The sequence below is a fragment of the Filicampus tigris genome, chromosome 7, assembly GCF_054856515.1.
Source record: "Filicampus tigris isolate MCC_2025a chromosome 7, RoL_Ftig_1.0, whole genome shotgun sequence".
NCBI classification, from domain to species: Eukaryota; Metazoa; Chordata; class Actinopteri; order Syngnathiformes; family Syngnathidae; genus Filicampus; species Filicampus tigris.
Window position 1 is genome coordinate 20,796,472 of NC_141223.1, and position 14,389 is coordinate 20,810,860.

A 14,389-nucleotide genomic window follows, 5' to 3' on the forward strand; every position below is an offset into this window, starting at 1 on the left:
TGCCATAGCAGCTGTATAATTGTGCTTATTACATGTTTATTTTGCTACCATTTGTTCAATAAAGCGATTGACGGTGCATGGGCGGCTGCATCTATACTTGACCACTTACGGGGGTATTATAATAACATTATAACTAGTGGTGGTAGACTATATGAAATTAGCTAACATCGATACCTTGTGTGATCCTAGACGCGCTTCATATTTCACTTTATATTCTTTTTTTAAGTGGTAAATGATCCCAAACCTTTAACATTCTCTCTCTTTTACACATTCTCACCTCTTGGCTCGCTGCCATCGCACCAACTTATTTCTTACACGGAGTGGTGCATGAGTCTCCAGTAACATTAGTAATTTGGGAAAAATGATTACAATTTTGGTTATTAAATTATTAAGATCAGGGGATGCCATTAATTGTCAACTGTGGGCATGTGAAGCCCATTGAAACTTTTTTTGTGATTAAGGGCTATATAAATAAATTTGACTTGGCTTGACTAATCCAGCTAATAGCTTGTCTCAGCCCCAATTTCAGATCCCTGAGATTCATCTTTGTAAATTACTGTTTTTTGCCCCATAAAAACTCATTAATTCCCATGGAAAGTGTACAATTTGGAACACTGCTGGAATTTCACAACCCTCCACTTCACTCACTGTAGACAACCACATTGACCGGGTACTCGTTGATATCCAAGCCGACCACCACCATGCAGGTGAAAGTGCGCTGGTCGCTCAGCTTGATGGCAGACAGCAGCAGACTGGAGTTGGCGGCCATGTTAATACGGCCCTTGTAGTCATCGGTGGTGCTAATGGAGACGCTTTCAGTTTTCTTTCTGACCAGCAGATCTCCCGAGAGTCCATCCCCTTTGTCCTGGAAAGGATTTGTTGCAAAAGACACATGAGGAATAAACAAAGACACACACACACACACACACACACACGCAGACACACACGCACACTCTCACATTGAAGAACAGACACATGCTGAAGAACAGACACATGCTCCGGTGCACAGCAAATACACTCAGACTGGGCGTGGCTCAGACATGACATGACAAATGGGTGTCAGATGCCCCGTGTTAGACAGACTTCTCTGCTTTGAATCCATTGACCTCCGGGCTGACTTACATATTTCCACTTTGTGATCAGAGCATCTTCTGCCTTCACGGCTCCTTTGTTGCACGGAATCTCCAGCGTTTGGCCATACAGGCCTACCACCGTCTCCAGGCCGCTCACTGTGAAGAGACAAAAGCAAGGGGCGCGTTTTTTTAATTATAGATAAATAATTGAAAAACACATCTTTATTCAGAATTAGCAATGACAAATCAAATAAATACATGTACATCCATCTATCTATCTATCTATCTATCTATCTATATGCTCATTACCACCACTTTCTCTTCATATTTAATTAATACCACTTCATTTAGTTTTTAACTCAAGTGAGTAGCACTGATAATTAAACAACTAGCTCAGACAAACAAACAAAAAAGCCCCCTTGGCCTGAATTTAATTCACAACATCACCATGGAGACAAAGGCTGGTAAGGAGGGTGGGAGGAGGCGTCTCTGATGGGATGGGATGCAACGAGGGGTAAGAGGTAGAAGGCTGCAGGGAAGGAGAGGCTACCATGTCCCGACTGATAATGAGCCATTATTCTATTTAACTTTTTCATGTGTACCAAGTGCGAGAACTCTCAGAGTTGGAGATGTGCGCATGAGAAGCTGTCAGCAGTTGACAGCCAGCAATTGGCAGCAAAAACTTGACTATGAAAAGGTCATTGGCACTTAATTAAGTCAAATCTAAGAGGACAGAGAAGTACCCAAATGCGTTTTGGGAGAAGAGTAACATCCTTGCACTAAGAGGAAACTAATGACACATTAAAGAGTGGCTATCATTCATCATGTCGCATTGCATTCATGTCAAAAGGAAACAGCTGCTAATCTCTTTATTCTTACCCTTCCTGTGTTATAAATCAGCAGACTTGAAACAGATGAAAAAGCTGAACTACTTTAAATTGCTTCACAATTTGAGACGTATTTGAATGGATGTAATCATGGTCGCTGTTGCGTGCAAGGAGGCTGCAGCAACAACCTTGCTGCCATATTTGTTTGCCAAGAGGGCCTATAATGAAAAGATTGCATCCTTCACTTGATTAGATTCTATGAGCACCCAGTCAATTCAACTCAATTAACCATTTTTTACTCATCTGCAGAAAGATCTGACCGGAAGTCAAAATACACACATTATGTTGCATTCTTATAACAAGTTTGTAGGGCTGAAACAATTAATCACATAAGTTGAACAATGGGAAGCTTGACTCAAAAGCTCTGCCTCCAAGCTTTGTGGAGATCATTTTTCCACACACACTAATGCTACTGTGGACACAAGCAACACTGCAAATATAACTAAATTGGTGTGATGGCAGCAAGCCAGGAAGAAAACAGTTGATAAAAGACATAGAATGTCCAAAATTTGGGATCACTTCACACTAAACGTTGCCTCCTCACGATAACGTCAGCACAAGCCTGCTAGTAGCAACAAGGCTAGAAACAAGACACAGAAGACTACCACAAAATCCTTCAGAAGATGGCAGTGCTGGAGGCAAAAATGCATTGCCTTGAAGTGTTTGTGGAGGTGAATGTAAAACCAGGCAATGAGAAACAGTGGACATGATGACAGAATGCTAAAAGACAGCTATCTCCATCCACCAGCCCTCCTTGGAATTTGCTGGAAGCAAAGCAAAAAGTGAGGAGTTTTCGCCCAACAGCCAGACCTGACAGTGAACAAATTGTGCTCATGCAAGAGGTCGCATCAACACCAAGAAATCAGTCTTGGACTTTGGCACCGGCAAGAAAAAAGGAAATCATCTTATTCAGAACGAAAACAAAACACAGGCATTGAACTGAGAAACAGGTTTGCCCCACTGTCATCTGACCAGCAAGCTTTGGTGGATCACAGCACCTATGAAGGGTATGAAAGTGGACCCTCTCACCATGTGAGATCAGCTACTGGGCCACAAAACACTGATAATAGGCGACAAAGCCTTATTTGGCATCAAACGACTATGCAGCAGAAGGCCCACAAAATTCAGTGTTTTGCTAATGACATGGTTTCTTATATTTCGGAAAAAAACAGGAGAATTTGATGTGTTGAAAAAAACAATCAGAGAAACCGAAGCAAGGCTTTGTTGACCGTCTACAAAAAATGCAATCTCTGAACGCAGTTATTTTTAAGCGGACCTATTCCTACAGTCCAAAGTGTGCATCATGGGGCGCCGCAGTAACCAAAATAAAGGCCAAGTTCATCCGCAACAACAGGTAAAACGAGATTCTAGCTACACTCAGAAGGACCATCGAACACACAATGAAGCTCAATCCCCCACACCCTCCCTCCAGAACAGATTGATTTTTCCTCGTTGGCCCAAACTTCAAGGCCACACCCACCGCTGGACTCAACCCAAACTTTGGAGTCGTCCTCACAATGCCGAACACCACCACAGGACTCACCCCTGGACAGTACATGGCCCCCAAACGACGACTCGGCCCTGACTACACCAAACCCGTTGTCTATGAACGACCCCCTCCCAGATTTCACCGACAAGATGAACAAGCTTGTCAGTATTGGAATTCAACTGACACCACTTCCATCCCCCACGTTCACACCTCTTAAGGCCTAGATAAACCAATCCCACGTCGGAGGTCGTGAAGCGTCATGGCGTCTGATTGCGCCGTCTGATTGGTGAAGTGACAATGATCGTAGCGTTGTAAGTTGCCAGGAAGCGTCTGGAGGGCGTTTACGCATGTTGAATCGGCGCCGTTAGTCGTGACATTTGGTCACTCTGATTGGCTGTTAGCTAGCAAATCAGTGCTCGGAGCACGGACGGGAAGTGACAAATGCGGATAAACAGTGAGCGCGCCTTTTGTGTCTTAATCATCTTACAAGTACAATAAGGAGGTTTGACAATGTAAGTATTTCACGATACCGCGTCAAGAACGTGAGGGTTTATTTCGCCTGGGATGCAAATGCTTGTCAGTGTTGTGTCTTTGCTTGTGTGAAGCACATTGAGTTGCATTGTGTATGAAATGTGCTATGTAAATAAAACGGCCTTGCCTTGCCTTCCAAAAGAAGATATAGTGAAAGATCAATTGATTGTCAATGCAAGGTTTATATTGGTGTTATCTAATTTAATATAGCCAACCACCGCTAGTCAGAACGCTTTAAAATCAATAATATTTTCTGTCATATTACTCATCCATCCATCCATTATCTATACCGCTTCCCCTCACAAGGGTCGCGGGCGTGCCGGAGCCTATCCCAGCTGTCTTCTGGCAGTAGGCGGGGAATTGGTTGCCAGCCAATCGCAGGGCACACAGAGACAAACAAACATCCGCACTCACAATCACACCAAGGGGCAATTTAGAGTGTCCCATTGACCTACCGTTCCATGTTTTTGGAATGTGGGAGGAAACCGGAGTACCCGGAGAAAACCCACGCAGGCACGGGGAGAACATGCAAATTCCACACAGGGAGGCCGGAGCCGGGATTGAACCCACGACCTCTGAACTGTGAGGCGGACATGCTAACCAGTCGACCACCTCATATCACTCAATTAATTTTATTTAATCAATGGGATAATCAGTATAATTCTTATTCATAGCTGCAGCTGTATACATTTGCAATGCTAAGGGTCAAAAGGAATGTTATGAGACAAAAATTGTGGATATATTGGGGACGTCATGTTTAAAAAAAGAAAATTGTAACATTATGAGAATAACATTATAAAAAAGTTGTATTCCACGGACATCTAATATTCACAAAAGTGTTGCTGGCATTTTAAAAAGTGTGACAACTGTGCTTGTTAACAACAATACTAGGAATATATTTAATAGATTGGCAGAAACCTTCCAGCAACACTTGGTGCATCTGGATACAGTACCTGCATTTAAAATGAGACCTGGTGGCATTTAAGCACGTGGAGAATACATACATAATATATCTTTTTTCAATTTAATACTCTGAAAGCTGCGTGGAGGCGAGTTGATTTTGGTCTGCAACTATTCAGGCATGAGGAAGAACAACAAAGGGAGCAAAACCTGCCTGAGTTCCCGATTGAACAATGAGGAAGAAAACTGAGCAGACCACGATGTTGCTGAAAAGGGAAAAGGCACTAAACGGAAGAGGCGCGTGTGAGGAGAAGCAGCTGATTGGCTACAGGACTGAGGGAGCGGGCCTGACAAGCCTGATAAGAAGCAGGTGTGCAGACAAAAAGGTGGGAAAAACAAACAAAAGACAGGAAGGTGAAATATACGGGTGAAAAAAAAAGGCTACCGGTAAATAAAGCATGACAAAAGACTCCAGGCATGCTACAACATTTTACTCGAAGTTTAACTGAGTGTGTGTGCATGAGGCTGTTGACAGACAACGCTTTTATTTTGTGCTGTGCTGATGCAAATGCGACGAAAAGGGTTTTCAGGCTTCAAGGGGCTTTTCGAGTCCAAAGGACACCCTACACATTTGGATGCTACTGTATGTTGTTACATTTTTAAATAGTTATCCATGCAATAGTAATCTATTATCTGGAATCGGGAACTGCTTTCAACACTTTTTCCAAAGTCAAATTCAAGCAAACAATGGCAGTGTAACTAGTCAAACTGGAGTTTAAGGCATTAAGGACGGTAGCACCCATAACCGCCTTTCTACCACTAGAGCCGGGAGCGCTGTTGCGTCTTTCTACCTTTAAAGCCTGTAGAGCGGAGACGTCTGTGTATTTTTTTTAATCCAATTCTCTGTCTCTTAGCGAATTTAATGCATCAGAAGATACACGTGAGGATGTCGCGAGACCACAGAGAAAGTTGCTGATTTTTTTAGAGCCATAGGTAGGCTATATGGCGCGCGCTGTCGATCGCCGGGAGCTCTGAAATAAGTAACGGCATTGTTAAAAATAGATGTGGACTTTGAACCAGTGGAACCATTCGAACGTGATATGATATGGTTTGTGAACAATGACGATATTGACGTCTTTGTGACAGAATAGAGGATGGTAATTACCACTCGATTTTTTAAAAATTAAAATAATGCTTCTTTTGCACTGACACATTATTTTTTCATCTTCAATTGAAACAGTAAATAATAATAATTCTGCCTGTGTGAAAGCCACATGTCTAAGCCCTCTAATTCTTTTGGAATTATGTTTCTGTCTGCTACAGGGGCTGAGATATTCATTATTTTTTAAGTGTTGAATTTCTGGGAAAATGTCAGGCTTCAGGTTTTCAAGGGTAATTAAAAAAAGTGAAACTAGGTTTTGGGGAGCTGTTGAGCCAGGCGCTTTGGGCCTTATTGGGTTAAAAGAAAGGACAATTATGAAGAAACACGGCAGACTGGGGTAGAACAAATAAGCTTCGGAGCGCCCTAAAACATAAATATTAAACCCCAATAAGCAATTCCCCTCTCTATCCAACTTTCAAACTTGTCTTAAAACATCTTTATTCCTTGGCTTTCGACTCGACATTGTTGTAGTGTTTTTAGGGTAACTTTTTTCGTGTCCCATACACAAGTGCTCTATAAATAAAGTTGAGTTGAGAAAGACAGTATAGGGTGTGACTGGTTGGGGCAGTCATGCTGTTTGGGGATGGGGGGCTTTGGGATTGGCTTGGCGGTAACGGCTTGAAGGAATGCAGTGCTAAGACAATAAATGCAAATCCACCGTTTTTTTTCACCAATACTGAATGGCTTTTTAGCCTTAGCAATGCGGTTAACCCTGCAATTGGCTGGCAACCGGTTCAGTGTGTGCCCCGCCAAGTGCCCGTCAACAGCTGGGAAAGTTTCCAGCACGCCGGCGACCCTCGTGAGGATGAGTGGTTTGGATAATGGATGGATGGATGGATGCGGTTAGCCACCAAGTATGATGCGCACAAGGGCCATTTACTGTCGAATCAGTTTTGGAGGCTTCATGGACTCATTGGAGAGGCGCTCAGCGCGTATTGTGCAGAGCGGGCTTCGTTCATGCGTTCATCTGTCACCGTAAATCCATATTTCAAGCAAGTCTTTTGGTATTGTCTGTGAAATGCACCTTTATTTTTCTTCCTGGGCATAGGCTCTTGTGTTGAACCCTCACTGGGCTTTTCCCCATAACAAAGAAACTTTCCAAATCCATCTGATTAGTTTACTCATTTTGCTAGCTTGTAAATTTAATCTGAGCGTTGTGTGACAGAGACAACTTGACATGGGTCAAGAGTCAGTCATAAACGGATGTCAAGGAGAGAACCGGGTCAGTTTTCAAAATAAAATATTTTCCAGCCTCAGATAATACATAACCGTTTCTTTCTTTCATCTGTGCGGCCCGGTCCAAAATGGCCCGCGGCCCAGTAAGGTGGTTGGGGACCACTGGAATAAAAGATGGGCAGACGGATAGACTTTGTCACTGCGGCCAGTGGTAGACTACATTGTGTTATGATGTGTGTTCTGGATCTCCGTTGTATATTGAGGACCCCCCCTATAATCGAAGGTTCATTTTCCCCATAGTTGTTAGTTACACCCTTAGCTATCCTGCAAATTTTAAATAGATACACCTGACACAACATATAAAAGACCCTTGCATTTCCAATTGAAAATGGCTGTTTCTTTTTTGGAAGCATTCAAATATAAAGTTGAGTTCAGCCACTCAGAACATTTAGAAAGTGAATATAAGAAACACGTCCTTATCGGCACAGATTGCACTGTTACACAATGACAGATAATCGCACGTTGGAGACGACAATGCCGCTGCTGCCGCTGCCAACTGAGATAAGGTAATCCTTTTCAACAATAGTAGGTGATCTCTGTAACTTCACTTTGACACGCATGTACACAGGCATGAGCAGCTGTCTCAAAGGTAGTACGTCAAGTTTAAATCAAACCACATTCCTTTGGGTGTCATCAAGTGTAATTTATTAAACACGTTAGCCCTTTGAACTCGATGGGAATTCTTGGCTCTGGTGGGAATGTTCCGAGTGGACACGGAGATGGCGGCAAGGGGGTAAATCAAGGAGTTGACAGGTGAGCAATAGTGACAGGAGGCGGCGACACAGGAGTTGCTTTCATGTCCCTGATTAAGGTGCCTCTGTAACAGGCGGGAAACCGGGTGGCGTGACAACTAGGCTACAAGCTCACCCAGGGAAATCAGCCGTCTCCCTCCGCACACCCTTGTTGCAGCTTCCCTCCATAGCCAGTTTAAGTCCCCTCACCCCCCACTTGTGTAAGTGCTCTCCATTCAGCGGCACAAGCAAGAGCGGCTCCAAACTTATTAAGTGCTGAAAATGAGGGTTGCGCATTGAATGAAGGGCCCATCGCGCATGTCCACAAAGACAGGATGGCAAATAGCCTCATTCCAGCGGCGGATCATGGGGGTTGAGGGGGGTGGGGGTTGAGGAGACAGAAAGCACCACTTCAGTTGGATCAATACCACTTGGGAAAAGCATTGCACTTTGTAATGAATGCTGCTCTGATAAGCAGCCTTCAGTAATGCCCTGCTTTCTTAAAACATCTTTTTGTAAATAAACTCACTGGTGCACATCTCATGAGATGAAATACAAACCTTTTGCCTGGTGGTATTTTGTAGGAAAGGCAAGGCAGCGTTATTTACAGTACATAGCACATTTCATACGCAATGTGCTTCACACGAGCAAAGACAGCACCTACAAGCACAACACAATATTTAGAAGCAAAGCAGAGAAACCAAATTAGCTTACCAAAATTACGAAAAGAACATACGTACATTGGCAACATTCAAACCGAGGATCACCAACTTCGGTTCTAGAAGGCACCTGTCCTGCATGTTTTCCATCTCTCCCTACATCAACACACCTAATTCAAATGATGAAGCTCGTTATCAGGCTTCTGAAAAGCTTGCTGGTGAGCTGATCATTTGAATCAGATGTATTGCAGCAGGGAGAGATGGAAAATATGAATTAAATTTTAAACACATTAACAGAATACTTTAAAAACCTTTAAAAGTAAAGAAATAATTTAGGTTTTAAAATTGCTAAAAGAAAAAAAAAAGTTTAAAAAACCTAAACCAAAGGCATGGGGAAAAGTAGAGTTTTTAACTTGGATTTAAAAGATGGAAAATATGAATTAAATTTTAAACACATTAACAGAATACTTTAAAAACCTTTAAAAGTAAAGAAATAATTTAGGTTTTAAAATTGCTAAAAGAAAAAAAAAAGAAAAGAAAAAGTTTAAAAAACCTAAACCAAAGGCATGGGGAAAAGTAGAGTTTTTAACTTGGATTTAAAAATATTTACACTCAAGGATATTTCCTTTTGCGTGCAGCATTACAACGAAATGCAGCTTCACCATGTTTACTTTGAACTCTGGGTTCCACTAATTGAGCCAGGTCTGCAGATCTCAGAGCCCTTCTGGGCATATTCAGCACCCAAATCCTTCAGTGATTTACAGACCAGTAGCAGAATTTTAAAATCTATAGTGTAAAGCTTTTAGGACTGGAGTAATATGTTCTGATCTCTTTGCTCTGGTCAGAACCAGAGCTCCAGCGTTCTGAATGAGCAGCTGCTGGTTTGATGTTCTTTTGAAGGAGTCTAGTTAGAAGCCGGTTACAATAATCAAGTCTACTGGAGATTAGAGCATGGATAAGGTTCTCCTGGCCTGCTTGGAGCATTCAACCCTAAAGTCTGGATGTTTTTCAGATGGGAAAAGGCTGTTTTAGTGATTGATTTTATATGATTGCTGAAAGTCAGGTCTATCAGCACCCCAGGTTTTTGGACCCGGTCTTTGGTTTCTAAAGACAATGACTCCAGGTGTTTTCGAACAGCATCTTTTCTTTACTGACAAAAACAATTACCTCAATTTTGTTTTAGTTTAGCTGGAGGAAATTTTGTTTCATCCAGTTGAGTGAATTTGCTCTAGCCAGTGACACAACACGTTCACTGAACTGCTGTCATCTGGGGACATTGATCGTGGTGCAGTCATTCTAATCTAGGAATGGTAAAATACATGATAAATATTTATTTCTATTGATTGCTGAGTAACTAAACTAAATGAGGCCAAATGGGTCGCAGTAATGGGCTACAGCCAGCAGAGACATTGTTGATTCGGTCTTGCAATAACAACAAAATCTGCTCAGTTCAGAACATTCAGCAGAATGTTTTCCGTCTTTCGACTGCAACCATACACATTAATGAGAAGATAACAGAGCTAGGGAGGTTAGCACTACGTCAACTGGTTTTACATTTGACAGACTCGGACTGTTTGTTGACTATGTTCATGCTGATATTTTTTTTAAAAACAGCTAAATGTATGTACTTGATTTTGTTCTATGTTTAGATTATTCTTAAAGTGACAGTGTGTTGTATGTTTTGATTTTTCAAAGTTCATTTTGAAAACCCACAATTAATCTCAGTAATATGCAAAAAATATGCTCTAGCACACATATGTCAAAGTCAAGGCCCGCGGGCCGAGAAGGTTTTCTACGGCCCCTGGGATGATATTGCGTTATTATTAGATCCGGCCAGCAGCCCGCAGCAAGCCCGTGTGGGTAGCAGATGTGATCGGGTCCTTCGCGCCTGCCGATGACGTCACGCTTTAAAATATATTGTAGCATCTTCCAAGAACACAGACGTAGTTTAATTATCATGTTTTTATTAGTCCAACCGGTTACTGTGGGCCGCAGCCGAGGCCAACACAGTACAACAACCGTTCAGTCAAAAAAGAGCAACGGCTCTCCTCTTCGTCTACCTCCGCTACTCTCGCTCGCATGCCACAAATTCGACCACAACACAGATAACCCGATTTGTTACACTATTTCTGTAATATATTTCTTTGCATCTATGTTTGCCACCCCCTGGCTGTTGTCATAACGAACATTACTTTTGCGAGGATCGTCCTTCAGTCAACTTCACGCCACTTTTCGTGGCTTTCAGAATCGGATTGTGGTGAAAAGTTATTCGGAGGAAACACGCTTTATTAAGAAATACTTCATGTTAGAAATCTCACGTTGTTTTATTATTAGTAATTGTTGGCATTTGATAAATTCATTGCGTTTCGATGTGGTGCTGAGATGTCCCACACTATAAGCAGGCATTGTGTTGATAGCGAGAGACGTGTTTTCTTTTCTTTTTCCTCCTTTGACACAGCTAGCTAGTAGTTTTTTCGTGCCAGCAAACTCAGTAGTTGCAGATTTCCCGTGTTTCACCACGTTTGTTGTTGTGTGTATATGTTAAAAGGTGAGTTTAATAATTTAGGTTTGTGTCAGGTAACTGCTGTACATAATAGCCTAGATATGTTCTCGTGAGTGATGTCACATTGATGAACAATTTCGGCTAGTATGCTAACTATTCTAGTGATGAAATGTGTGAATGTGTATTGTTATGTATTGTTTGTCTGTTTAATTGCTTAATACAGTGAATTGTAATGTAATGTTTAGGCATATTGTTAACTAATGGATATGCATTGGATGATGTTGACCACAATAAATAGACGTGTCAAGTGGAATACGGGCCTGTGTTCTCCGACAGGAGCACCCACATCCATACCTTGCCACTCTAAAATAGTTAGCTGGAGACATCATACCAATTATATGAGCACATCGATGTACATTTTCTTTAACATATAATCATAGGTGACGTAATCTCTAATTATATGATATAGGGCTGCCATGTCTCGCCGCCATTTTTCTGCTATGGGTACGCAAAGGGACAAACTTAGCGACATAGTTCCTCCACATCATGACTACAGCATGTGTCGCAAATGCAATGCATGCACTGACTTTCTCACCTAATCACTTTGAGATTAGGTCATTGTATTGTATTAGTTCATGACTAGATGGCACTGAATTCTACACATTGGGCCTATAAAATTAAGAGAGCTACGTAAAGAAACAATACTTTTATTGCTGTCAGGCAGAAACCTCCAAATATGGTCAATTTCATAGTTTTTCACAAATCCATACTATTGGTCGGTCCCCTGGTTGACTGTTACTTTCACATATTATTAAACCGATCTCAGGTGTTGAAATTCAGTAGCTTGACAGCAAATCTTTAATATTTTCATATAACGTATAATTCGTATAACTCCACCTCCTCTGGAATCAGCTGGAGCTGTTTGGCATTATATTGCCTCTCACGATTGAAAGTCTGTATGTTGTTTGGATAAGAATGAATGGAATGGAAACAGTTAGATTAGTTATTTTTGTGTGGGCCTTTTTTTGTAAATAAATAAATTAATAAATAAAAAACAGATTCTTTACTGCAGAAGGAAGCCCATCAGCCCTGAAGGTAAATTTGCTTGCAGATTAAATTTGACCTATTACACTGTTTAGTCAGCTCATCATTTCTTTTTATTAGATCACTCAAGGTTCTTAGACCTTTAAAATAGAGTTTGGAAAGATGACATAACCACAGTCATTAGCTTTTATCAAATTAAAATTGTCTGTCTTATCGGAGCTCATCTTGATGGCAAACTTAGATGGGCACTGCTGTCTTATTAAAGATGTCGTGATAAATTAAGAGATTTTTTTCACAGATAGGTGATTGAGCATTACACGTTATTGTGAGGAGTTGTATTGATGCACAGTCAAGCTACAACACCAACTTTGATGATGTAGTCTTCAGTAACTTTTGGTAAAAAAAAAATCCTTAAAAGTTGTTTTTTAGGAGAACAAATAAAACAGGATTTGCAAGAATTAAGCCCGACAGCGATATTTTCCCCATAGTTTTCCAAATTTTCGAAGTTTTACGGTGCCTGAAAATCCAAATTGTTTACTCCTTTCTTTGCTGCTGTTCTGCGTAAACAGCAACGCCACAAAAATGAGTGAACGAATGGAACGTTGACCGAGTGATTTCCTATCTTCTTAGGTTGTGTCAGAGCCATAACAGAGGTAGAAAAGCGGCAGTGTGAAAGGGAATTTCCCCAGTCTGTTTTGTTGAAAGCACAGTGGCGGCAATAATCGCGCTTCAGTGGATGGCCGTGTGAAAACGGTTTTCGTTAATTAGCAGCGTCCCTCCGACTCACAATATGTTCTTTTTGGGCATGGGTCACAGAACCTTTTGCTACTCTTGTTAACATTGCAAAAAGGCTTTTTTCCCCTAACAGTTCTTAATTTCTGTGAATAATGCATATTTTTTTTAAATGACAAAATCCAGGCAGGTGTGAAACTGTGCTGTTGTTTGAACTTGGTGATCGGCTGAGTACAACTTTATTGCTGATAGTCAAGACAGAATTTTGAGATGAGCATTTCATAATTTATTTGATGTCATGCTGTAATCCCATTGGAAGATGTGCCATGATTTGGGAAAATGGTGCCATCAGGGTCCCTTAAGCATCCTTGTGGCTGCCATTTAATGAGCTCCCTCCGTTGGTGCACACAGACTGTATTATTGTCTGTGTACAATATTGAGTTTGTACTCGTTGGAAGATTTTGACAATCAACTACATCCTGAGTACGGGAGGGGCTGCAATCACATCGTCACGCATTACGTCCCTTTCATACTGCTCCATAAATTGGGCTGCGCTGGAATGTCAATTTGCGCTGCACTATAATTTTGCTTTTTCAAACCGTTCGGAATTGCCCATTCATGACTTCACAGCATCATGCTAATGGTAACCAGTTCTGTAAATAACCCCCCCCCCCCCCCCCCACAAAAAAAACGCTAATATCCAAGATGAGCAGTTTACAAGCTTTCAGTATTGCTGCACTATATATACAGTTTGTTTTGCGAGACTTTCAAGGAAAGGTGGAAATAATATGTAGCCAAAAGTTGACCTCAGGTTCACACAAGTAACTATCCTTTAAAGCAGCCTTCGGGTTGGGGCCGGGCCACTTTTTATTGGTGCGCCAAGTGAAGAGTAAAAGGCTGTAGACTGTTTTATTGATTGTCAAGCAGGCACGCATTTTCTTGGCAAAAGTCTTTTTGTTTCCAGTCTTGTGTGTTCTTTATCAGTAGGTTAAATGTATACGTCGATGTTATAGTAATTCATTGTACATTTGGCAATTAAGCTGCAAAAGTTTGGGAAGTCTTGCTTTAAAGCAAAACGTTTGAATTTTACTTTTAACTAAAAACATCATTGTAGGGATGCAACAATACCACTTTCTCAGGCCGAGTAGATGTACAAGCGCTTGAGTACTTGCTGAAACCATGTACTTGATAATGCCATCATGTCTTGCAAATTTGAAGAGAAAGAGTTCTATTAAACAAAACACAAACTATTCCTAAAGAGTAAATACAACAATCAGTTTAAACACAATCTATTGTTCAAAAACACACAAAAAACAAACACACTGAAAAATCCTTTTCCATTTGCTCTGAAGGTGCCGGAGTCCTAAACCCGTCGGGACGTCCTACCAATAACGTCCATCATGAGGGATAGGGTTAGGCTGTCAAATTAGACTACGGTAGGG

At 41.4% G+C, this 14,389-nt stretch overlaps 1 protein-coding gene across 2 annotated transcripts in view; it reads right to left on the reverse strand.

Moving 5' to 3' along the window:
* The window catches only part of LOC147145127 (CD166 antigen homolog A-like), a 75,466-nt gene that overhangs the window by 20,749 nt on the left and 40,328 nt on the right, over positions 1 to 14,389 (reverse strand). For both annotated transcript variants that reach the window (XM_086036280.1, XM_086036281.1), the window contains 2 exons: positions 1,123 to 1,229; positions 649 to 865 (listed from right to left, as the gene is read on the reverse strand). In XM_086036280.1, the coding sequence (XP_085892406.1) occupies positions 649 to 865; positions 1,123 to 1,229 (324 nt within the window). The remainder of the gene's footprint in view (positions 1 to 648; positions 866 to 1,122; positions 1,230 to 14,389) is intronic.